Genomic DNA, 23,160 nt, shown 5'->3' on the forward strand with positions numbered 1-23,160 from the left:
ACAGAACCAGCCACCCTCATTCTCCCCCTCACCCTCAACCACCCATCTGACCTCGATCTGGACCCCTAGGCCTGCAGACAAGGCCCCATCTTCTCAACCTCCACCTTCCATCAGCACGTCAGCGCTGCGGCCCCACTGCGATTGCAGGCAACTCGAACTAACTCAATCACTTAAGAGGGCCAACTCGGTGATTGTTGATCTGACAGAGCAGAGTTCTTCACTCATTCACCGCCTGCAGTCAGCATTTGTTGAAGGCAACCTTCTAGTTGTTGCATTCTCTGACCATAATCATTGTCTCCTTTAAATAAACTGGCAATCTGGGAACAACAGCGCCTGCATTGGGTTGGGCTTGCATCCATATCGTCATCCTTCACCAAGAATGCCAACTCGTTAAACGCCACACTGTTACATCACATCGGATCACATCACACAGCGCCACCTTGTCCTGTTCCATTCTTTCTACATTGTCATTCGACCAGCATCATATCGACATCAATACAAGACGCGCTCTGTACAGCCCTAGACGACTTCAAAGTGGTCCAGAAAGCAAAAGCAAGAGTGGACAAGCACAGATCGCCGTATAACGTGTAGCGCTGGTCCTGGCGCGTTTCCAGCCACCAGTGCAGGGTTCAAGTCAGGCTGAGAGAGCAGGCTGAGGGCCAGGCTCAGGTGCGGGTGCAAGATCAGGCTCTCGTTCTCTCTCTCTCTCTGCCCATCTCAGCTGCATCGACAGACAAGTGCACTCACATTCTACACACCCTCTCATGTACATCATCTCTCGAGATGCAGTCACAGCAAAAGGATAGTCAGGCTGCTCCTGTGCAGGCACACACCAGCAGTGCCCCCTCACCATCCATCACCACCCCAGGCACAGCCAGTGGATCCATGACCATGACCACCGGTACTGGTCCCACCAACGGTAACAGTAGTGGTGATCATACTGCTGCTGCTACCACTGCTGTTGATGCCGTCTCTGCTACCAGTCATGACATCTCATCACCATCGACAACAATGTCAGCAGCCACAGCAGCAGCCATCAACAAGAAGCGGAAGAAGGACGGCCTCAGGCCTATTATTACTACTGAGTATGTACATCTACATGTGTTTGATACCCTGCTTTCCTCCCCTTTCTTCTTTCGATTTGTTCTCCATTTTCTTTCTCTTCTCACATGCGTATTTTCATTCTGCCTATGTTGTTGCACATGCATATGCTTGTTTCTTTTTATCTCAACCTCCTGCCTCATCATGATATAATGCGTCTCTAGTGAGGCATGTTGCAAGTAAAGTCTGGGTCTCGCATACCCCCCTCCCTGGTATGGATGTGCACTTCCTTTCCGTTGCCTTCTTCTCTCCTGCAGAATATAATGTTACTCTGCAGCCTGTCTCCCACTGCTACTACCACCATCATTATGGACGTGTCCCGACTGTGTGATCAAGGGAACATATCTTGGTGATGGGAGTGGTGGGCATACAAGTCCGGCAGAGGATGGATTTGTGAGAGCAAAGATGATATAGAAAGTGGAGACAGAGGTAAGGTTGAGCAGGAAAAAGAAGGCATCATCATCATCATCATCATCATCATCATCATCATCAGCTCCAAGTGGATTCTTCAAGTATGGAGGAGGGGGCGGCACAGGGCACAGAGCACCCACAGCGCAGGGCAGAGAAAAGATCGGGAAAGGCACAGGGCACCAGGGGGTCCTCTGGAGGGGCTGGAGAGGCGCCCGTCCTTTGTGATCGGCCCAGCGGGGGTGGGAACCCCTGCAGCCCTGCCACCAGACTTGGTGGGTGGGGTTTTGATGTCTTCATTAACTTACTGGGGCATACCACTGGGAAGGCGTCAGAACCTGACAGGTCCACTGCTGGTGCTCCTACCCTTCCTCTTGCTACTGCTGCTTCTACTGCTAGACCGCGGCACAAGATCACCAGAATGTCATCGGTACTTTGCCTGGTGGTCATGGCCATCTTTCCCCCATCTTTTTGCGTTTCTTTCTCCTTTTTTTCTAATCCACCTTTGCTGGTTATGACCCAGTGGCCTGTGGCAGGTGGTAGTACCCAGTTCCCTGTGATCACTGATTAGTGGTCAGTGTCACTGGTCAGTGGGCTATAACACCTACCTAGACAGGGGCCGTGGCCATGGTCATCAGCGGGCGCTGGATGACAGGTCCAGACCCAGCTGGTTAGCGTGCTTCGGGTGCACAAGCCCAGTCAAGGCAACATACCAGAGTTCACACTGAAAGTCTCACATACTCATTGAACTCACCTCACCCACCCCAATGAACCCCAAAAAAGGCACAAGAACACACACACGCACACACACACATAGAGAGAGACATAGGCCCCCAAGGCCCGCCCACCCTACCTCAGGTGGATCCCTGGTCTGTGAAGCCCCCAGTTCAACACCTTCAGAAGGCAGAAGTGAGTTCCACCTGAAAGTCTGAAGATCGCGGCCCCCGTCTAGACCCAATCTTCTTACTGTCATAGTAGAGAACCTACCCCCCTCCACCTGTGTTTCTGCGCCCTCCCTCTTTCTCACTCTTGTCCGTTGCATCCGCATCTGTAAAAACCCGCCCCTCATTTTTTTCTCAACTCTCCATCATCCCACATCAAACCGTGTGTCCCTGCTCTGCTGCTGCATCCACCAGAGGACGGGAACCTTGGGCCTGGCCATTGCTTTGGCACCAGTGCTTGGTTTTCTCTGCTGTGTGGGCTGGCACATGGCAACAAACAGTTAGCGACACTTACCCTATTTTCCTTCTTCATCTTTACCATTGGTGACCTCTACTGTCGTCATCATCACTCATTCTTCTCCTTCCTTTTTACCCCCCAACACAACAACCCAGCAACATCTCCCGACATCGACCTTGACACACTCAACAGCCCACCATCCCACCTCATCCTCCGTCCCCGCTCTTAACCCCTCCAAACCCTGTCTGCACAACCACAAGCGACAACAGCAACAATAACATTCATCACCGCCACCATTGTCCTCTGACCTAATCCTCCTACCCTCACATTTACAATCACCCCCACACTCACATTCTCCTACATATCTCCTTCTTTCTTTCTCTGTTTCTCCTATACTACTGTCTACTACTGCTTCAATCAAAAATAAGGCATCAATTGCCTGGGCAGACCAATTGCCCCCGACCCCTCCTCCCAGTTTAGGGCCCTTCCCTCCTGCCTTACCAAACAAACCCAAACCCCAGCCACATAACACGCTCAGTCATGTTCAAGACCAAGAACAACTTACCTCCCCTGCGTGATCTTGATAAGAAGGACCCGATGCTCAAGACAAGGTTTTTAACCCCCCCCTCCCCCCACTCCTTCTCTTTCCTTGCGTCTGTCTTCTTCCCCTGCGCCACACCGAGCAGTGGCAGCACCAGCAGCAGCAGCAGCAGTGTGGCCTCCTCCGTACTGCCTTCCCTCCTCCTTCCCATCTCCTCGAAGCGCGGAAGTCAGGAGCGAGCAGCAGCAACACGAAGAGGAAGTTACCCACCTAAACAGGCGACGCTTGCCGTGTTTTGACTAGTGGTCTGGAACGCTTGGCTTGACCTGGCTGCATTCTTTTCCCTCTCTCTCACCCGTGCGCGCCAATCTGCGCGCCTTCACTCTTTTGCGACAGCGGGGCGCATTTTATCACAACAACGATCCCACCAACACCGCCATCAGCAACGTACATACCTACCTGCATAATACCCATTGTTCTTATTGCCGTCGTTGTCATTCTTCCTGAGTACCCCGTCTGCGACAACGTCTCACTGTGTCACCATCTTTAAGGCTTGCCTTGCTAACCGCCTACCCATCGCAAAACCACAGGACCGCTCACCTTACATCCTCCTCCGCCATGCAAGGCTCGCCTACCTCTACCTCGTCCTCTGTGGAGGACCCCGCCGACAACACCGCCGACGAGGAGGACTCCGAGGACTATTGCAAGGGCGGTTACCACCCCGTTACTGTCGGCGAGAAGTTCAACAACGGCCGTTACACCGTCGTCCGTAAGCTCGGCTGGGGCCACTTCTCCACAGTCTGGCTCTCTCGCGATGCCACCACCTCCAAGCACGTCGCCCTCAAAGTCGTCCGCTCTGCTGCACACTACACCGAGACCGCCATCGACGAGATCAAGTTGCTCCAGCGCATCGTCAACGCGAAGCCCGAACACCCAGGTCGCCGACACGTCGTCTCCCTCCTCGACTCCTTCGAGCACAAAGGGCCCAATGGCACACACGTTTGCATGGTCTTTGAGGTCCTCGGCGAGAACCTACTCGGTCTCATCAAGAAGTGGAATCACCGTGGTATCCCCATGCCCCTCGTCAAGCAGATAACGAAGCAGGTTCTCCTCGGCCTCGACTATCTGCACCGCGAGTGTGGCATCATCCATACAGATCTTAAGCCAGAGAACGTCCTTATCGAGATAGGCGACGTTGAGCAGATCGTTAAGAAGGTCGTCAAGAGCGAGCCTTCTTCAGACAAGGAGAACAATCGCAACGGCCGTCGGAGGCGTAGGACGCTCATCACCGGCAGCCAGCCCCTTCCCTCCCCGCTCAACGCCAGCTTCAATCACAACAACCTCTTCCCCTCCCCAGGCTCCCTAGGTCAGATGGTAAATGAAGGTGAGCATGCCACCCTCTGCCGCCTTTCCGTCACTTCTGGCCTCGTCTGCTGACCATATCCCCCTATACAGCACGGGATCCGTCGACCCCCAAGGATGAGGAGAAGCAGAAGCAGCGCGAGAAGACAGCGTACGTCCGAACCCAGTCCAAGTTTGCTCATCTCTGATTCCAGTATTATATGCTGACAAGTTTTCTTTTCCCAGGGATCTCCTTACTGAGGAGGTGTCAGGCATCTCTCTCGACAAATCTCACAACTCCTCCACGTCGACGTCTTCTGCCGGGGAAAAGCGCAAAGCCGAGGATAACGGGCTCGGCCTCGACATTATCAGCGTCAAGATTGCTGATCTGGGCAACGCCTGTTGGGTTAACCACCACTTTACGAACGACATTCAGACGAGGCAATATAGGTCGCCGGAGGTCATACTGGGTGCAAAATGGGGCGCTAGCACGGATGTCTGGAGCATGGCCGCCATGGTATGCGAAGAGCCCCCCTCCCCTTTCCTTGTTTTCCTCCCTTTTCACCCTTTCTTTTTCTGTCTCTGTCCCTGAAAGCCGAGGAGGCCCTTACTGCAGCTCGAGATACTGACTGTGGCTTCCCTGGCAGGTCTTCGAGCTCATCACTGGCGACTACCTCTTCGACCCCCAGTCCGGCACCAAGTACGGTAAAGACGACGATCATATCGCCCAGATAATAGAGCTGCTTGGCCCCTTTCCCAAGAGCCTCTGTCTGGCCGGAAAGTGGTCACAGGAGATCTTCAACAGGAAGGGCGAACTCCGCAATATTCATCGGCTCAGGCACTGGGCACTGCCCGACGTCCTTAAGGAGAAGTATCACTTCAAGGAGGAGGACGCCAAGCGTATTGCCGACTTCCTGATCCCAATGTTGGAGCTGCAGCCCGAGAAGCGCGCCAATGCAGGTGGCATGGCCGGCCATCTCTGGCTCGAAGATACCGCCGGCATGAAGGGAGTCAGGATTGAGGGTCTCGAGGTCGGTAGCCGCGGCGAGGGCATAGACGGTTGGGCCACCGAGGTTCGGAGACGGTAGAGTCGGTCTGCGACGCCATGGATCTTCAAGCCTGGGTGTCTGCACAAGTCCATGTGGCTGATCGATCGGGACGGGCACGAGGACAAAAGCGGGCAGGATAGGAGCGGTCAGAGCGGGCAAGGCTGGCGTAGCGCCAGCGCAATGGATGAGCGACGTTGCACTGGGTGAAAATCTTATGGAACGGAGACAATTGTTATTGGAATGTTCTGTCCAGTGGGATATCCTCTTCCAGGCCGGTAGGAGACGTGTGAGTGTGAAGCAGACCGAGCACAGGCAAGAGTAGTAGTGGGTCTAGGGGCACAAAGGCTCTTCAGTGGGCGGTGCCTTCACTATAATGCTTTGCTGCCCCCCTTTCTTGTTTCCTTTTCTTGCTTTTCTTTTATTGGAATGGGCGACGGGAAGCAGTGCAGTTATCATTATAGCCGGAAAGACAGGCAGGCACATGGACAGAAGGGTTTGCTGTTTTATTCCGGGGTCACGATTAGCAGTAGACAGATGACGATGACAAGACAGCACGGAGAAGGAGAAGAAGAAGAGAAGAAGAGCTGTTTTGGCCCGTTGAGGGACACGGACTCGGACTCGGACAGGTGAACCTACCTACTACCCATGGGCGGGGCTGACGTCGACAACGACATTCATGATGCAAAGACTATAGCTAAACAAAGTCAACGAGTACATAAGTAGTACCTACCAGGACATTCTTATCCAGATGCTGCTCATGGCTAAGTTATGTGTGACATTCCAAGGCTTACAATTCTGTCTTCCTGTAGCATGTGATATGCTGTGGGTATGGTACCCTAGCACCTTTAGGTAGGCAGGCAGGGAGACAAGCAGCTGAGGACACTCGAGGAATGTTTCAGTCAAGGGCCAATGGTTAGTGGATCACAAGCAGGGAGGGAAAAAAACAACCTATGATACGCACTTGTCTCCATATTCGTCTTCTGTCTTGGCTATACGCTTCCATCTATCTCGCTGGTGCTTCCTTGGCCCTGTCATCATAATGAGCCTGACCGCTGCTTGCATTAGAATGCCTTTCTGTTTGCCAGTTCCGGTGTTTTCAATGAATGCTCATAACCTCGTGAGCCCTCTGAGGGAAGAATGGGGAAATAATAAGTCATAGTCATGATGATGTATCGCAGAACCCAGGTGGGTAGGGCTGATCAATCTCTCATCCACCTGTCCACTACCTCCTGTCCCTACCTAACGATATTGATGTGTTGTCTATCCCACCGCCCGTCCGTCCGTCCGTCCTGGATCCCCATAACTTGGTTTCTCGTCTGGGAGGACTTCCTAGACTAGTCTTTGATGGTAATATAGGTCTCTCTCCGAAAGGGCTGGGGGGGAAACAGCTGGGCCCAAAGAAATCGGAAAGGGCTCGTCATGACTTCTGAATCGAGTTTCGATTCAGTGCACAAACTCTGTACGTCTCACAACGCACCACTGCTAAACAAACCCCCCCCCCCCCCTCTCCTGTATCTCATCTTGCGTGTACCTCTGTGCCTCCAAAAGCGATGGTAAAGTCACACGGACTTCTAGCCACGTTTCTTCCGATTCTGTGTCATCTTTCTGAACGCCTCGATACCCGCCGCACCCACAGGCCGGTGATCCTGCCCGCCGCTGCCACCGCTGCTCATATTGCTCACAGGAGCGACAGTGTAGGAGGTCCGACTGGAGATGGGCCGTGCACGGTTCGGGTTCGTGACCAGCGGCAGCAGGGCCTTGGCGCGTTGTTCAGCGAGCTTGGCGGAGACGGAGGACACGGCACCGCGTGGCTGAGAGGAGGGCCGATGGGCCAGGGATGACTGAGAGGAGGAGAGCTGGGAGGAGCGTCCAGCGGCAAGCCTAAGGGAACTAGAACGGGGTCGTTAGCTAGGTTCGTGATGATGGATGCAAGAGGTAGGTGAGGGGAGACGTGGAGGGGTGGCGAAGGCGAGGCAATAAATAGAGAACAAAGAAAGAGTATACCTAGTGTCCACCACGCGTGTGTCGATCATCCTCTTCTTGTAGTCATCTGTCCTCTTCAGGATGGGCCTACTCCACTCGCCCATAAGGCGGTCCGCCATGCGCTTGATCTCGGGCTGCGCGCGCTTCGTCTTGGTGTAGAAGAGGACCACCTTGCCAATTCCGCTCGATAAAAGGGTCTCCTTCTGGACTGACAGGCGGATGAGAGCCGAGAAAATCTCGCGCTGGATGTTGTACGCCGGCAGGCTGCCGTCGGCCTGCAGGGGCTCCAGGAAGTATTTGACGGCCTGCAGAAAGTTGGTCTCCGGGTCGAGGATGGCGTGCTGGATGCTCTGGCGGTTGAGGAGAGCCATGACCTCAGGCAGGAGCTTGAGCTTCTGCACCGCGGGCTGGTGATTACTGACAGCATCGTTGTCGTTCTCGCAGGCGATTTCCATCTTGACTTTGACGTCGGCGATTTGTTCGTCGAGCGCATCTTCCAGGTCCTATATGCATATGAATACCAGGGGTGGTCAGCGGCTGAGACTCATTGTCACAAAGGGTATCCCATGTTCCTTGACATGATCGACCTACAATATCGTCCTTCTTGCTGCGCCGCTTGTTGGGCTTCGTCTTCAGAGCCGCATCCATCGCCCTCTCGATAGCCCTCGCCCTTCTCTGCTCAGGAGTCAGGTCGTCCTCGTTCTCGGGCTCGGGAGTCGCCTTGGCAGACGACCTCGCCTGCTTCTTCCTCTTCTCGCTGCTGCCGCCAGCACCGCCTTCGCCGCCCAGGCGCCGTCTCTTGCCCTCAATGATGGTCCCATCCGCGGCGCTGACCTCGTCCTCGTCGTCCTCGGCGCGGCGCTTCTTTTGTCGGCGACCCTCCTTGGGCTTCTTCGCGGCACCGCCATCGGCGCGCTTGCGCTTGGTAGCCTTGAGGCTCTTGGCGACGTCCTCATCGATCTCGACGGGACGTGTCTCGATCTTGGCCTTCAGCGGGTCGTAGTCCTCGAGGTCGTCCACATCCACCTCGGACAGCTGGTCTGAGTCCCGGTCCGACATGTCGTCCACATCGTCAACGTCATTGTCATTGTCGGGGACGGGAGAGTCGACGGGGGTATCTTCGCCCGCGGGACGCGCAGATTGGTCGTTCTCTTCGATGTCGGACATGTTTGTTTGGCTGCGATATGCTGCTGAAGAAGTCAAGGGGAAGAAAGGGAAAGAGAAGGGAGTGAGATGCTCTAGGAAATCACTGAGTTGCTAGAATGAGCAGGATCTCGTGAATGAAGATGGGAGATTAGGGTTGATGTTGGAGGGAAAGGAGAGGTGTGGTGGGGGGTTGTGAAGGCAGAGGGACAAAAGCCAAAAGGCGTACAGAGAATGCCAATACCAGGTGGAAAGGCTGGTTGGAGTCAAGGTGCAAACAAGAGCTAAGGTGGTCCGAGCTTTGGAAGGGAGCCCAGAAACGACAGGGATCAGGGATTGGACCCCCACAGACTTTCTGGCAGGCAACGGGTTGTCGTCGCCCCTTGCATGACTTTTTGTTTGTTGATTTCCGTTTCTTGATTTGTAGCTGTCACTCATCTGCAGGATGCATGTGTCGTGACGCTTCTGTCTCTTTTTCTCTCCACTACCCAACATTTCTACCTTCTTGGCCTTTCCATTGTAGCTCTCAAACCCGACGCATTCCTTCTTTACTCTACATTGCCGATATCCATTCCCGTGGGTATCTTGTTCCACCGTCAGTCTTTGTTGCGACAATGGAGCGACGGGCGCATTTTGGTCACATGGACTGGGAATGGGAGAATGGCCGTGGTGCAGTCGATGCGACAAGTCCTTTTGCTCAGGTCCAACCACAACGCACTCCAGGTCGGTTCTACTAGTCCCCCAAACCCCTCCTCACTTGCGCTCTGGAGGGTATGGTGACACTTTCGGCGTGCCTGCGTTGCTAATTTGTATACTGCCGCAGCTGCTCAACCCTCTGCATCATCATCCTCCTCCCAATCGAATTCCCAAAACAATCCTTTCAACGGCGCTGCAAGACAGACTAGTCCAACTCGGAATCCCTTCGCTGCCGCTCCTCCTTCAAGGTCGATCTTCAGTCCCAATCTGCAGAGGACAAGTAAAGGATCGGCTTTTCGAAATGTCACCTTCACGACCCCGGCTTTTTCTACCCCTCAAACGAGTCGCCTCGCAGACATAGACTTTGACGACAGCCCCGCTATGACCGAGGCCTCCGAATTGCAGGAGACCCCAGAGGCCGAGAAATCAGATTTCCTGGAGAGCCCTAGCATGTCTAGTCCCGAACGACCGGCCCGCAGTGTGGCCCAGGCGATGAGGTCTGGGAAGGGCAGTCTGCCGCGTGCGACAGGTGTCGGCTTACCCAACGATCGGGTGCGCAAGAGAGCGCGCAACAATAGAGACAGAGACATTGGCAGCACACGCACGCGACTGCCGGGGGGGTGCGACGAGGACGACAGCGACTTTGAGGAATACAACGATTCCAGAGACAGGCGCGCCAAGTCCAGGGAGAACATGGGCTGGCTGTACTATATCCTGAGCACCATCTCTTCAAACCCAGAGGCTCCCATCATATTCTCCTGGTACCTGCAGGTCTTTGTCAACTCGTCTCTCGGTGGTCTTTTGCTGTGGACAGCTTGGGGTATCGTCTCGGCTGTGAGAGGCGAAGTCATCTACTCGTCGGAGAAGGCGAAACTGAATCTGCTCGCCGAAATCGAGCAGTGCAGCAAGCAATACGCAGCGAACAGGTGTAGCCCCATCTCTGAGAGGGCACCAGCGCTCGAGCACCTCTGCAACGAGTGGGACCAGTGCATGACCCAAGACCCTAACAGCGTCGCGGGCGTGAAGGCGTCGGTGAGCCACCTTGCTGACATCATCAATGAGTTTACCTCGCGCCTGTCCTGGAAGTCCATTGTAAGTCTCTCCCCCTCTCCCCCTTCAGGGTGCCGTCCTTGCTTGTTTTGATGGTCAATTGCACAACCCTCCCCTCCCCCCCCCCCAAAAAAAGAGATACAAGACTGATGCTTCTACGCAGACTGTCATCCTCATATTTGCCGTGGTCCTCGTGTTCGCCAACAACATGGCGTTCAGCAAGTTCCGCCAGCACGTGCGACACTACAATCAGCAGCGTCCTGGCGAGGCACAGCCCTCTCATCCAGCCATGGGCTTCCCCATGACACCTCATAAGCCAGACCAGGCTTATATCTTTGCGCCGATTGGCCACACGCCCAAGCACATCCGGCGGGCGCTTTTCCAGGACGAGACGGATACAGATGCTTCGCCCGACCTGAAATTGCTCCCGCCAGTGCGCACGCCGTCGAGAAGGAGTCCTAGTAAAGGGGAACGTAGCAGGAGCCCTTCCAAGCGGAGCCGGTCCGAGGACTGGTAAGGAGCGGCGAGACCATTGGGCCGATGCGCTCCAATTAGACCGTTTCTGTGGGAAGCGCCACGGCAGACTATCGGAGAATACGAACACAACAAGCCTCTATGCTAAGCAGCGCCTTAGCCAAGCTCTTCTGGTTACCCCCTTACCTTATCGAGAATAGCGATGGTTGTGTGTACCGTGCTGATCTGATGTTTTGGAAACATGGACACCACTGGTATCTGGATCACCTTGGATAGGGTAGCAACAAACCATTATCGATCAAGCGGAACGCAGAGCGACGAGATCGCATCGTCATCTCAGCAAGTTTATCATCCTGATGCGCCAGCCCCGGCTGTGCTCATCACGTGATAATCAGAGCGTCTGCATGTCGTTGCGCGCCAATATTGTTCATTACATAAGTGTATGTTGGCCGGGATGGCTTCGAATCACGGTACGAACCTCGGGGTGTGGGAGCTTCACATGACGTACAGGGGGTCTTTTCTTCTTGTCTTTCTCTTGCATTGAGCTTCGGGAAATAAGAGGCCGAGTAATCATGCACTCTCTCTTTCTTGCGCCTTTTCCAGCATTCGGTCAGGCATGAGGCATGGCGCAGGGATGGAAAGCGCCTGGTGAATACTTTAAGTAGGTAAAACAATGATGTATTCAAGAGATCAAAGTCTGACGAAGCAAGTCAAGAAGGAAGAAAACACACCCCCACATCCCGAAAGAAGGGTGCGCGCGCGCCTAGCAGGGGTCATGGAAATGTGTGCCGTGTAATTTTTGATGGGATCACCTCTACACAGCACAGCACGATGGGGAAGAGAGGAGGCTTAGAAACTGCTTGTTTCGGGTGCTTATCTGGTTTGTGCGATACGAAACGGCATCATCCGAACTTCTCCAAAATCAGCCGTCCCAAGGCACCGACGAGTCTTTGAACTTTCCTCGGATCCTTTTCTCCCTTCCGCCGTAGTGTCTATGTGCTGGAGAGCTGGTCCTCCTGGAAACATTTATCATAGTGCGTGCTACTGAATACTATCATGGTAGTGAAAATACTAAACTCGCACGCTATACCTGTGATTTGCCGTGCCACCCGTGTGCTTGGCTCAGCCCTGTGGAGATGGGTCGGCAAGTCTCTGGACCTTTTTTAAGATTATTAAGGTTTTGGCGGTGGGTCCTGGCACTGACTGGCTTGGAAAAGACTTGGGCTATTTTCCTCTGCTGTGCGTGCTGTGGTGAAGCCTGGCCAGAATTCGCAGCACAGCCCAAGCATCTGGTGCGGTTTAATCACCATACCCTTTTTCTTCTAGCTCCCCCTCGTGATGGTGGGCCCAGACTTGACAGAATTCGGTAAGGCCGCGCTGAAGACTGGTGTACCTGAATATAGAAATGGCCTGGAAAACGCCGCTGAAGCGAGATGACTGGGGGCGTGGGACGAGGCTGAGGAACCCCGGGACCACACAAATACAACGCCAGGACTTTTTGGTTGACCTAACTTACTACCGCGGCTGATGCTCTGACTGCTGCTGCATGCTACTTCAATATGTAACCATCCCACGATGTGGATCTCTTCTTCCTCAGTCGATTTCCTTCTCCCCCCTTGCCCTCTTCTCTTCTCTTTGGGAAGGGCCCCAGTCATAGCCTAAATAAGGTCATGTCTAGAAGGGACAGAAAATTTAAGGTTGTTCTCATCCCGGGATGCGAGTCAGCCAAGACCACAGGGTAGCCGTGTCTGCCCTCCTCCCCCTTGTTTCCCTCATGGCTGCTGTATTTGTGCCCACTAGGAGAGCCACTTGATCCTTCTCCTGCCACTGGGCGTGCAATGCAACACATGGGAGCAGGAGACATGTCAGATGTGCAGCGGGAGTCGAGTCAGAATGAAGAAGTGGGTTGTGTTTCCATCGCAACTGGCACCTGTCACTAGTGGGGGGAAGGAGGGTGGGCACATTTTGCATCGAGTCCAGGGTCCTCTCCGCTCCAACGGTGCCCTCACCGTTGGGGCCTTTGGGAGGGGATGTATTTCCCTTCTAAGGATCGCGCGCGCGCTCATTCTTTGGCTGGTGGATTAACCCAGGAATGCCACTGACCAGGTCACCGCTGGGACGGGGAGGAGGGCTAAGTCAAGGGAACTAGAAGATCTCTCCTAGACAAGCAATTAGGCTTGGTCACGGTAGCCTCTTTAGGAGAAGCTGCCTTTTAGGAATACGGATTGCTGTCCATGCACTCGAGGCTGGTTCGCATCATTGGTCAACTCATTGTACAATCGTGTGGTTGTGCGCGGCCCATGTGTCCTCATGAGACATATTAGTGTGTGGGGGGGGGAAAAAAGCCTCGCGCCAGGCTCAGGATATAATGTCAGCGTAAGCCGTACTACTGGCTATCCATGATGGTCTCCTCCTCCTCTCATCCTTCGAAGCGTTGTGATTGATCTGGTTTATAATCTATCAGCACTCTGCCTACATTCATTCTTTTCAAGTCGTTCGTTTACTCCGTCTTATATTCAAACACAACACAACACAACACAACCTAATTCATCAGTGTTTTGCCTTCTCTTTCACCAAACCCTCTTAATTTTACAATACATTGCTATTATAATTCCCCCTTCAACATACAACTAACAACAAGAACAAAAATGCGTCCCGAAACCCTTATCGTCGTCCTCGCCGCCGTGGCCTCTGCCCGTCCCGTCCCAACCCCTTCTTCCGTCCACGATGTCATCGTTCCTCGTGAACTACAGTACGCAGACATCAAAGCCGCAAGTGGTACTCCGACGTGGCGCCACTGGCCCAAGAACTCCTACGACAGGGACGAGGATCACTACTCTCGCCATCGCCGGGGTGAACCACACTTCCACGACGGGCGGATGCCTCATGACCACCATGGTTCTCACCGCCATGACGAGAGACACCCTGACTTGCCTCATGACCATCATGTTAGTCTCCACAATCAATAACAAAAACAAGAACAATGACAATAAGAGGCTTGCCTAACGACGCAATATACAGAAGGGTGGTCCTCAGAGTGACGTCGTCGACAACGTCCTCGACTTCATCTCGCATCATGCCCGGTCCGTCCCAGAGGTGTCATCTCGCATCATGAACGGCATTGTCGAATTCCTCTCTCATGAGACCCGCGCCTACCTTGATGTAAACTATACCCCCGCCTACATAAACCCCTCTTCTTATTCAAAGCTCCCAATCAGATCATGTTACTGACCCTATACTACAGGAGACCGATGACGATGCTGCTGCTTTCCACCGCGACCATCACAGCCCGGTCATTTTCAAGAAGACTCTCAACTGATTCACCGGTTCTTCAAGGTGAAAGAAAACAAAAGCAATGAGATTCTAGCCCATGTAGCGATCTCAAGGCTTCCACCAAAGAAAACAGACAAGGCCATTTGCACCACTGCATCAACAGATCAAGACCCAGCCGGCAAGAGAGAAAGACAACAAGAGGCGGAAAGGGGAACATCGGGAGCGAGATCGAGGTTGAATATTCGTTCGTCCAACATCGGGGGTGGAAGAGATGAAATCTTTTCGTCTTCCCCTGATCTCACAATCTTTTACGGATATTAACCCACCCTCTGGTTCCTCCCTTTTTGTGCACTGTCTTTGAAGAGTCTCCTTCTTGCATGCACCAGTCCAGACGAGCTGTTGAGACAGGTGGGCAACAGAACTCGGGACTTCACCAGAGGATCCTGTCTACCTTACTCGCGGTCCACGCAGAGGCCTTCGGACTGGTATTCTTGTGTTCTGGGTGGGACGCACAGCGGCAACTCGGCCCCTGCCCATTAGGGGCCAGTAAGGGAGGAGAAAATACCACACAAATAGGGGGAAGCACTTGAAGCTTCAAAGCTAATTGCGGCGTTGCAAAAATGGCTCACTAGGCTGGAGCATACTGGCGGAACAAAAGCCCGTGCCATGTAAAGTGGGCTGAGATTTTTACTTTGTAATCTTAAATATGAATAATGATATGATGACAAAAAGGACCCTTGAACCCTTGGGGAAAAAAGAGAAGTCATGTGCTCTGGACTCTTTACGATTAAATTGTGAGCAGTAGACAATGTAGCGTGTACTAAGTAAGTACGTAAAGTAGATTGAACGTTATTCATGGAGACAGCCCGTTATATCGTCACTTTACTTTTCTGATGGCAAGCTGAAATGTTGGCTTGTGAGGGCTGAAACACCATGCACTCAACGCGTGACCAGAGCATCAACAACTTGAGGCGTAGACAGTGTCAACATTCCATGGTATGTGTGTCCCCACAGCACATCTTGAAGCACAATCATGTATGTTTTGTGTAGTACAACTAATCATCAGTTATCTTCCAGTTGGTGCCCATCATGATTGAGTAGCGAATCTCAAAAAGGACGCGGGATTTCTGCATGGGCGAGTGCCTGCATTTGCCCAGAATATGATTAGCTGAGCGCTGCCCAGGTACACTACTATAGTGCTTATCCTGCAGCGTCGTTTAAGCATCAATCGTCCAATCCCGACCGTCGTACTCAGCCACTGGGTCACATCTGCGACCCTGCCCTGCTGTGAGAGTCAATGAGAAGTACTCTACAAAACCCCGCAGTAGAAAGAAGTGCACAATTCAGCCACGCTCTTTTTTACATTTCTTTTTCAACTTCGCGCGAGTGCATAACGTGGCGCTTTGAGGCCTCGAATATGGACAACACCGAAGCTGCTCATCCAAGCGAGGAGAAAACTCTACCCCTTAGTATCAAATCTCTCAACGATGGAGTTGGTATCGAGAAAGATCGCTTTGGACGGGCAGCTAAAACCCGAGGTGCGGCTTGGTCAGGCCATCTCCGAATTTTTGTACGCTCTTGACGAAGGGAAGAGGAACGAGTTTCGAAACATTCAGGCCACAAGCAGCAGACGGTTGTCGGGAACTGATGTCATGATGTTGACTGAGGAGATCAACAAGGCTGGTCTGCGGCAGAATCGATGCTTCAAGCCCCACGGAACGAGGATTTACAGCTTCCTGTCCCGCCTTCAGACGTTTGCGAGCGTTGGTGATGTTTTGATCGGCGGATCACAGAATCTCATTGCCACAGGTGTCTGGAGCGCTTTGAGGTTTTGCCTGCTGGTAAGAAAGTCATCGTCCAAGAGACCGGCACTGGATGCTAATTTGTTACATAAATAAAGGGTGCTGTGAACTTTCTCGGCTATTTCGAGAAGATTTCCACTCTTCTCATGAGACTTGGGACCTCTTGGTCTCTACATGAGCGTTTTGCTCAGATCTTCCCTCAATCACAATATCTTCAAAGATACTTGTGCGAGTACCTCATCGTTCTTTTAAAACTTTGTCGCAGTGTTATTTCCTTTACCCAAAAAAGCCTTGCGTCGCAACTCCTGTCGACTCTGGGGACTTCATTTGATGAGGAGTTCGGGCCACTTCAAAAAGAACTGGATCAGTGGGGTTTTCTCATTCAAAAAGGGGCTGAGCAAACTGCCATGGAGGTGAATATCGATCTAGGGGTGCAGCTACGCGAGCACAACATTACCCTGAAGAGATTATTCTCCGGAGAGGCCAAAAGAAGATCGCACGCTTTCAAATGTCAGGTTCTACAAGATCTGTCACCAGGCCAAAGTCAGTACGAGATGTGCTGGAGGCGACAACGAGGCAAAGGATCATGCAAGTGGATTTTTGAGACCCAGGGTTATCAAGACTGGAACTCCATGGAGACTTCCACAGTCTTTATGGTCGAGGGGAAACTAGGCAGCGGAAAGACGGTGGCCATGGCCAATCTTGTGACCGACATGAACACTGCATCGAAGGGACCGTGTGCATATTTCTTCTGCACGTTCAAGGAGCCGGAGAGCCTCAACGCCATAAATGTCCTCCGCAGCATCGCATTTCACTTTCTCGATGGCATGAGAATAGAGGATATCAGTTGGGACAAGGTCTTTGACGAGAAGGGCGTACCTTTACCCCGGCTCTCGTCGCCAGACGCCATAGTCGACATCTTGTTGGATCTCCTGCCCAAGAAACCCAAATACTCCGTTGTCCTGGATGGGGTTGACGATTGTCCCGACGACGAGATTTACGACATTTTCAAGGCGCTTCACAGGCTGATGCAGAATCGAGTCGTTCTTGTATGTTACTCGGCTCGAACCGACTCTAGATTCCGGCATATCGCAGGACGAGAACTCGGATCGTCCTTCTCAGCGACTCTCGACGATGAAGCGCACGACGAAGAAATGCGAGCCTTCATTGATCAAGAGATCTTACGTCGAAACAAAAGTCAAGATCTGGATGCCGACCTCCTCAGTATCGTTATCAATCAATTAGTCACTGGTTCTCAGGGAATGTGAGTAATTACAGTAGTTACTTCATTGTGACTCTTTTTTGCCTTTTGCTTTTATCTTCTTTCTCATTCTCATTTATACCTGCACTATTCTCGCCAGTTCTGTGGTTTTCAAACCGAAAAGTGTTCAAAGGGTACAGTCTCTGAGTTATTATAACTGAACATACGCTGAATATACATCCTCAACAGGTATTTATGGGTATCGCTTCAGCTGGATGCGATCTTTCCTAGCAACTCAAAGACCGTCGTCACGAACGAGCGGATATTCAATCTGGTCATGAACTTACCAAGGGATCTACCCGAAGCCTTTGAAAGAGCTTTAGGAGGCATCATTGATAAGTCATACGAAGAAAAGATCTTCAAGCTTGTCATGGCTGCAGAGTCCCCTCTGACGATTGATGAGATGAGAATTGCTTTGGCTATAACGCCAGGCAACGTCCTCTGGGATCCTCACAAGATACCTCGGGACGGCGAACAACTGATTGCTCTCTGTGGAGGAGACATTTTGGAGCTTGATGAGGAAGATAGCAGGGTACGCTTCATTCACCACAGTGTTATTCAGCATCTACTATCTCCAGCAATGCGGCCAAGTACGAGACTATATCACTTTTCTCTCGAAGAGGCTCACAACTTCACCGGCTCGGTCTGCGTCACATATCTGAACATTCCCGATCTCGGTTCTCAGATAGCAATGACGCAGCCTTTGGATGCAAAAGAAGTCCCACAGAGATCAATGATGAGCGTGCAGCGAGAAGAACCGACACTATCCCGTATTGTCCAACTCATCAAGTCAAGCAAACGGGCCCCCGAGAGGTCTTTCCAACTCGATCTTGCGCGTCTAGCGCTAGATGCTCAGCGTTTGCGACCCCGATATAGTCTCGGCGTACACGCTTTTAAGAAATACGCTCTGGTCAACTGGTTTATCCATACCAGATTTTTCAGGAGTGATGACGAGAGCTTGGGAGCCTGCTGGGATCTGTGGTGGCACCTCCTATCTGGCCATGTGGCGCAAGTGAAACCCCATTTCAGCGATCAGGTCCAAGACAGCCAGTCAGCATTAATTTGGGCAAGTGAGCATCAACATGGCGGTTTGTTCCTCTCCATTCTCACAAACACCGGGCCAGACAACACATCAAAGCTGAATCTACAAAGCTTCCTCGATTTATTTGTCAGTCTATCCACGCATGGGAGTATTCGTGATCAATGGCTCGGCGACATTGTTGCTCAAATAGTCGAGGCGGTCACGAATGATGTTTTCGCATTCAAACCCCGTTCACTGGGCAACAAGATAGATAGGCTTGTGTCGATGGGAGCCAGTCCGACCAAGCCTCACCACCTGACGGGACTCAGCCCAATGAGAATCTTGATGAAAGGATTCACTCCCCGGAATATTCCCATAGTCGACAAAGCCTTCGAGACGTCGTTTGTTTCAATAATAAAGAATCTCTGTTCAATCCCAGAGGTCCGTCGTTCATTACAAGAGAACTGGGTACCCCAGGCCATGATCGACCTCATTTCCAGGAGACAATCTGAAGCTATTGCTCTCTCCATCCTGAAGTACCGGCCGAACATTCGCACTGAGGCGCCCATGAATTCAGTCCTTGGAGCTGCCGTTCTCTTCGAGTACATTGAGACCAGCAGAACCTTAGTAGTGGATTGGAACCTTGACCCCACCAAGCATTTCTACGGTTCCAGATCGGCCGTACAAATATCAGTCGAGAATCGGAACCAGGAGCTTCGCAAGATTCTTTGTACATACCGCTCCAAGACTCCTCAATGAAACGAAAATCTCCCAAACAGCACGTTTCTGAAAGGCGATCGGGTTCTATAACGAAGCTGAGCTGTATGATCTATTGGAAGACTTGTCCAATTGGGTTGATAGCGACGAATTCCTGCGTATGCTTCAGTTCACTCTGAAGCGGAACACGACACGAGCGTCTCTTGAGATCCTCAACCACGTCGCTCACATCGAGGCCGAATACGTCAGGTCACTGTTGAACATCGCAGAAGTCAATGGTAACTTGGTCATGGTCTCAAGACTAAAGGAGTTGACAAGTCTTGTTCGACAGAGACACATTGACACGCGACCAATCACTTCCCCAGCTTCGCACATTACCGCCTTGAATGTGGCTTGCAAGTTACTATCTGAAACCAATGGTGACAAGCATATGCCTACAAGCTTCGGCAGGTGCCCCACCTGACTTCTTGGTGTCCACAAAACCACGTGGTTGGCAGGCGGAAGTTGGCTGCATCATCGACGTCCTCATGCGAGACTCGACATCAGAGTATTTCAATATGCAGGACGACAAGGGTAATACAGCGCTTCATTACCTGAGCCGGCTAAGCATCGGACACATGACCTCGCAGGTCAAGCTTCTGATCGCAAGATGTTACGAGGAGCTGCCGAAGTTTGATGTCAAAGATGCTTACTCCAAAGTACCGGGTCCTGGCTCACCGGCTGACTTGCGTATTTCAAACCTGACTCTCATACATGGGCCCGAGATAGCCGGTGGTCATATCACCCCCGAGTTCTTCTTCGAGATGAAACCAGTGGATCTCGATACAATACACTTTGACATCCAGGATGAAGAAGGCAACACGGTTCTCCATTATCTTGCAGTGAGCAAATGCAGTCAAGTCCTCGTGAAGGACGTCCTCAAACCTCGGGTGAACCCGAACATAAGGAACCGGAAAGGTGAAACGCCTCTTTTTGTTGCCGGCTGGAACTTAGCACCGCCAACGTCTGTGATCAACCCTCTGTTGGAGGCCGGTGCGGACCCAAATGCCGAGGCATGGGCACACCCGGGCAGGACCATACTGGGAATAGCCCTTCAGAGGGCTGGTATGCCTGGTGGAAGCGAGGGAACTTCGCGCGTTTGTAATGATGGGACTGTGAGAGCACTAGTAGTTGCTGGGGCTAAACAGGATCTCCAGCAAAGATAATACGCAGACATGGGTTCTAATTATAGAAGAGGTAGAGGGGGGACATTAATCATTCTTGGCCCATAGAATGCGGTCCAGTAGGGAGTCTTGACCTAGGCGATGAAAATAAAACGCATACATACTTTGCATACTGTGTTCTCTTTGCATCAAGCAAATGCTCCACAAGCCTCGAGGGACGAGGTAGATTGTGTCTGTGTTGACTAAAAGTCATGTCGGCCATACTCTAGTGTTCATCAGTCTTGGCAACATGAACAACGGACTCACCACCCATACCCTTTCGAAAGGAGAGCCTTTTCTCAGCGGAAGCCACGACGTCCCAGCTCGAGGCCAGATACTCCGATGGATTCTTACCTCCCTGCATCGGCGCCCGCATACTCCCACACGTCGGCGGCCTGACCAGCTCAGCACGCAGCACACATTCAGTCAAGTTCTCGACATTCGAGATCTCAATCCACGGGACAACATACATGGCCCACTTCTCCGCCGTGACAAGGCCGATGCTATCATTCCTAGCCAGGGCGTTGGCGTCCAACTTGTCGCGCCGCACAAGCACGCTGGTAGTAGAAGTAGCGCCTTTGTTGCTGTGGTAAGAGGACTGGTCGGAGTGGAACGCCTTGATCGGGACGGTCAGGTCCGTGGTCGAATGGGCGATTGTGATGCAGAGGAGGAGGGAATCGTAGTCGGGCGGGGGTTCGGACTTGAGGTAGCCGGCGAGGATGTTGGCGTAGCGGGCTGTGGCGGTGCAGAAGAAGAATCCGCGGCGCTCTTGGCGGAAGACGAGGTCGATGGTGTACGAGATGTGAGGAGCCATCGTGCAAGAGTAACATGGCCCAGCATGTTAGAGCGTGTTACAAGCGCAGTATGGCATTTACGAGAAGTATGACTATACTTAGGAGGCCGACAGATAATTTGCTCAAGATTATATAGTGAATCAAATGGGCAATGTAGCCCTCCAAACCTTTCTCAACTGACAAGACTCTTGTTCTTGTCACGTATCCCGTGAGACGAAAGCCTCTGTCCATCATGAATTCGAAAATATCCAAGCCCTACGATGGGAGTCAACTGAAGGCAGGGCTGTAGGAGTATCTAACACATACTACCTCAATCGCTGTTTGATCATTTATAGTAATGACAATACATACATGTAGTCTTGGTCCTAATTATTTCCCATAATTACTTCTCACAACTTGCCAGCGTGCTTTTGCATATTCAGCTCAACACACCCATGCGCCCAGTCGCTCAAAATCAGCGGCCTGTCCATCTCCAGCAGAAGAATCATGACACCCTCGTCATTTAGCTTTGCAGGACGAGTCGTGTCCCGCTCCTGCTCCGACAATAGGTCCCTCTCAGCAGGGCCATGCGTGCTCATACAATTCATGACCCCCGCGGCGAACGGCCTGAACTGGTTGGTGGCGCCATTCAGCGGGTGGCGCGGGTCCTGCAGCGAGATGATGGGCGCGTAGAACTCCTGCATCGTGTTTCGGTGGAAGTAGGGCACCCACAGGGTATCCTGGGCGACAGACCAGCGTGGCGGCACAACGGCAAAGTCGACTACGGCGGTCGAGGGCTCGGCGCCGTGGTTCCGCGCTGTCAGGACTGTGTACAGGCTGGGGTCGTGTTCATCGAAACGGACGTTGCCCAGGGCGCAGAAGCGGCCGAGGTCGTACTTATAAGGGTAGCAGGTGCCGTGCCAGCCTGCGACGTCGAACGGGGTGTGGTTCTGGGTGCAGTACCAGGGCTTGCCGACGAGCCGGGACACGATGGTCCATTCTTCTTCCTTCTTCTGCTTCTCCTGGCTGAGGAAGTTCTCCTTGTCGTCGACATAGGCTACAGGGACTTGAAAATCGCGAATATTGGCCAGGCCGGTGGAGCCAACAACACCCAGGTCAGGGAGGCGGAAATGGCCCTGGGACAGCTCACAAATATAACCCCGGCATGGGCTCTGGTTGGGGAGGGTGACACGGTACCGAACACCACGAGGGATCACTGCCATCTCGCTCTGCCTGACGAGGAGTCTCCCGAGCTCTGTCTGGATATCCAGCGCTCCCGACTGCGGGATGACGAGCATCTCGCCATCCAGAGAAGAGAAGACCTGCCTCTCGGGCATGTCCTGGGTCACGCTGAATACCCACATGGCTAGCCCTTCCTTCTTCTGGGGCTCGCCGCTCCTCCCGAGCAACTGCTGTCCGCTGACCCAGTCCGCGCTGCTGGGAGTGGGCATGAAGTCCCAGTGGTATGAGTTGGGCGTCACATGGTTGAGGTTTGTGGGGGAGGCAGGCCCGTATCCGGCTGTCAGCTCAAGAGGGCTGAAGTCGCTGTGTTCCAAGGAAGAGCAAGCTCGGTAGAGCCAAGTCTGGTAGCTATGGTCTCGCGGCGCCACAAAGGAGCTCCCGCTGATGCGCTCCGTCCGCAGGCCCAGCGGTGGCTTCTGCGGGCTGTTGTTGACTGGTGGAATTGCACCCTGAACGGCTTCCGATCTGGTCACAGTGCACTGTCAGCTTGGTTTTAAAATACTGGTGGCGTGTCACAGAGACGATGATCGCTATCAGAGCGTCCCAATACTGATTGCCGCCAGATACACCAGATATTCCACCACTTTTCAAGTATGAGATGTACGCGCGTGAGGAAGAAGCCTTACTGCAGGTAATTGCCTAGTCCCTCGAGATAATCGTACGGGTCATGCACGGCAAAGGCTGTCACCGGCGCCATGGTATCTTTTAGTCCTCTGAGAGTCGTCGTTAGATCGTGTACACAAGTTGTACAGGGGCCCACCGGATTGATGATCGTACAACCTGCGCTGACGGTTTGAGATGTTGAAAGGGCTGGAAAACAATCAAGACATGTTCACAGTCCTGTCTATCATCTCCAATTTGAGAATGAGGAGACGACGTGCGGTGCTCATGGGGCATTTCCCTT

The 23,160-nt window shown here is 52.7% G+C and overlaps 9 protein-coding genes across 9 annotated transcripts; 5 read left to right on the plus strand and 4 right to left on the minus strand.

Annotated features, from left to right (window-relative positions):
- Positions 1–1,011: 1,011 nt before the first annotated feature.
- On the plus strand, positions 1,012–5,658 carry M406DRAFT_100132 (uncharacterized protein; the record flags this gene model as incomplete). Its single annotated transcript, XM_040914897.1, has 5 exons — positions 1,012–1,085; positions 3,820–4,613; positions 4,685–4,742; positions 4,817–5,087; positions 5,218–5,658. 5 exons carry the CDS (start codon positions 1,012–1,014, stop codon positions 5,656–5,658), a joined length of 1,638 nt encoding a protein of 545 aa, XP_040771102.1.
- M406DRAFT_335185 (uncharacterized protein) lies at positions 2,597–3,440 on the minus strand (the record flags this gene model as incomplete). The annotated part of the gene is made up of 5 exons (XM_040921001.1): positions 2,597–2,710; positions 2,746–2,781; positions 2,894–2,933; positions 3,040–3,067; positions 3,254–3,440. The coding sequence occupies 5 exons, from the start codon at positions 3,438–3,440 to the stop codon at positions 2,597–2,599; spliced, it is 405 nt and encodes a 134-aa protein (XP_040770952.1).
- Positions 5,659–5,686: 28 nt separating the features above from the next.
- M406DRAFT_104562 (uncharacterized protein) lies at positions 5,687–6,353 on the plus strand. Its single transcript, XM_040915106.1, has one exon. The coding sequence runs from the start codon at positions 6,046–6,048 to the stop codon at positions 6,247–6,249; it is 204 nt and encodes a 67-aa protein (XP_040770953.1). The 5' UTR covers positions 5,687–6,045; the 3' UTR covers positions 6,250–6,353.
- Positions 6,354–7,199: 846 nt separating this feature from the next.
- On the minus strand, positions 7,200–8,943 carry M406DRAFT_283688 (uncharacterized protein; the record flags this gene model as incomplete). The annotated part of the gene is made up of 3 exons (XM_040918525.1): positions 8,194–8,943; positions 7,635–8,105; positions 7,200–7,475 (listed from the first exon to the last, which is right to left on the minus strand). Coding segments are annotated over exons 1-3 (1,323 nt in total), but the record flags the coding sequence as incomplete, so codon positions are not given.
- A 416-nt stretch (positions 8,944–9,359) lies between these two features.
- On the plus strand, positions 9,360–10,993 carry M406DRAFT_219453 (uncharacterized protein; the record flags this gene model as incomplete). The annotated part of the gene is made up of 3 exons (XM_040915544.1): positions 9,360–9,468; positions 9,569–10,533; positions 10,655–10,993. Coding segments are annotated over 3 exons (1,413 nt in total), but the record flags the coding sequence as incomplete, so codon positions are not given.
- Positions 10,994–13,403: 2,410 nt separating this feature from the next.
- Positions 13,404–14,964, plus strand: M406DRAFT_324867 (uncharacterized protein). The gene is made up of 3 exons (XM_040919919.1): positions 13,404–13,913; positions 13,987–14,127; positions 14,210–14,964. The coding sequence occupies exons 1-3, from the start codon at positions 13,614–13,616 to the stop codon at positions 14,282–14,284; spliced, it is 516 nt and encodes a 171-aa protein (XP_040770956.1). The 5' UTR covers positions 13,404–13,613; the 3' UTR covers positions 14,285–14,964.
- Positions 14,965–15,636: 672 nt separating this feature from the next.
- Positions 15,637–20,264, plus strand: M406DRAFT_353953 (uncharacterized protein; the record flags this gene model as incomplete). The annotated part of the gene is made up of 10 exons (XM_040922797.1): positions 15,637–16,079; positions 16,139–16,206; positions 16,330–17,304; positions 17,491–17,833; positions 17,924–18,114; positions 18,178–18,371; positions 18,762–19,052; positions 19,162–19,317; positions 19,490–20,143; positions 20,227–20,264. Exons 1-10 carry the CDS (start codon positions 15,726–15,728, stop codon positions 20,262–20,264), a joined length of 3,264 nt encoding a protein of 1,087 aa, XP_040770957.1. The 5' UTR covers positions 15,637–15,725.
- Positions 20,265–20,289: 25 nt separating this feature from the next.
- Positions 20,290–21,055, minus strand: M406DRAFT_75352 (uncharacterized protein; the record flags this gene model as incomplete). Its single annotated transcript, XM_040925833.1, has 3 exons — positions 20,290–20,336; positions 20,367–20,444; positions 20,596–21,055. 3 exons carry the CDS (start codon positions 21,053–21,055, stop codon positions 20,290–20,292), a joined length of 585 nt encoding a protein of 194 aa, XP_040770958.1.
- A 285-nt stretch (positions 21,056–21,340) lies between these two features.
- M406DRAFT_283690 (Homogentisate 1,2-dioxygenase) lies at positions 21,341–22,977 on the minus strand. The gene is made up of 2 exons (XM_040918526.1): positions 22,883–22,977; positions 21,341–22,721 (listed from the first exon to the last, which is right to left on the minus strand). Exons 1-2 carry the CDS (start codon positions 22,951–22,953, stop codon positions 21,425–21,427), a joined length of 1,368 nt encoding a protein of 455 aa, XP_040770959.1. The 5' UTR covers positions 22,954–22,977; the 3' UTR covers positions 21,341–21,424.
- Positions 22,978–23,160: the final 183 nt, after the last annotated feature.

Source organism: Cryphonectria parasitica (assembly GCF_011745365.1).
Source record: "Cryphonectria parasitica EP155 unplaced genomic scaffold M406scaffold_11, whole genome shotgun sequence".
NCBI lineage: Eukaryota > Fungi > Ascomycota > Sordariomycetes > Diaporthales > Cryphonectriaceae > Cryphonectria > Cryphonectria parasitica.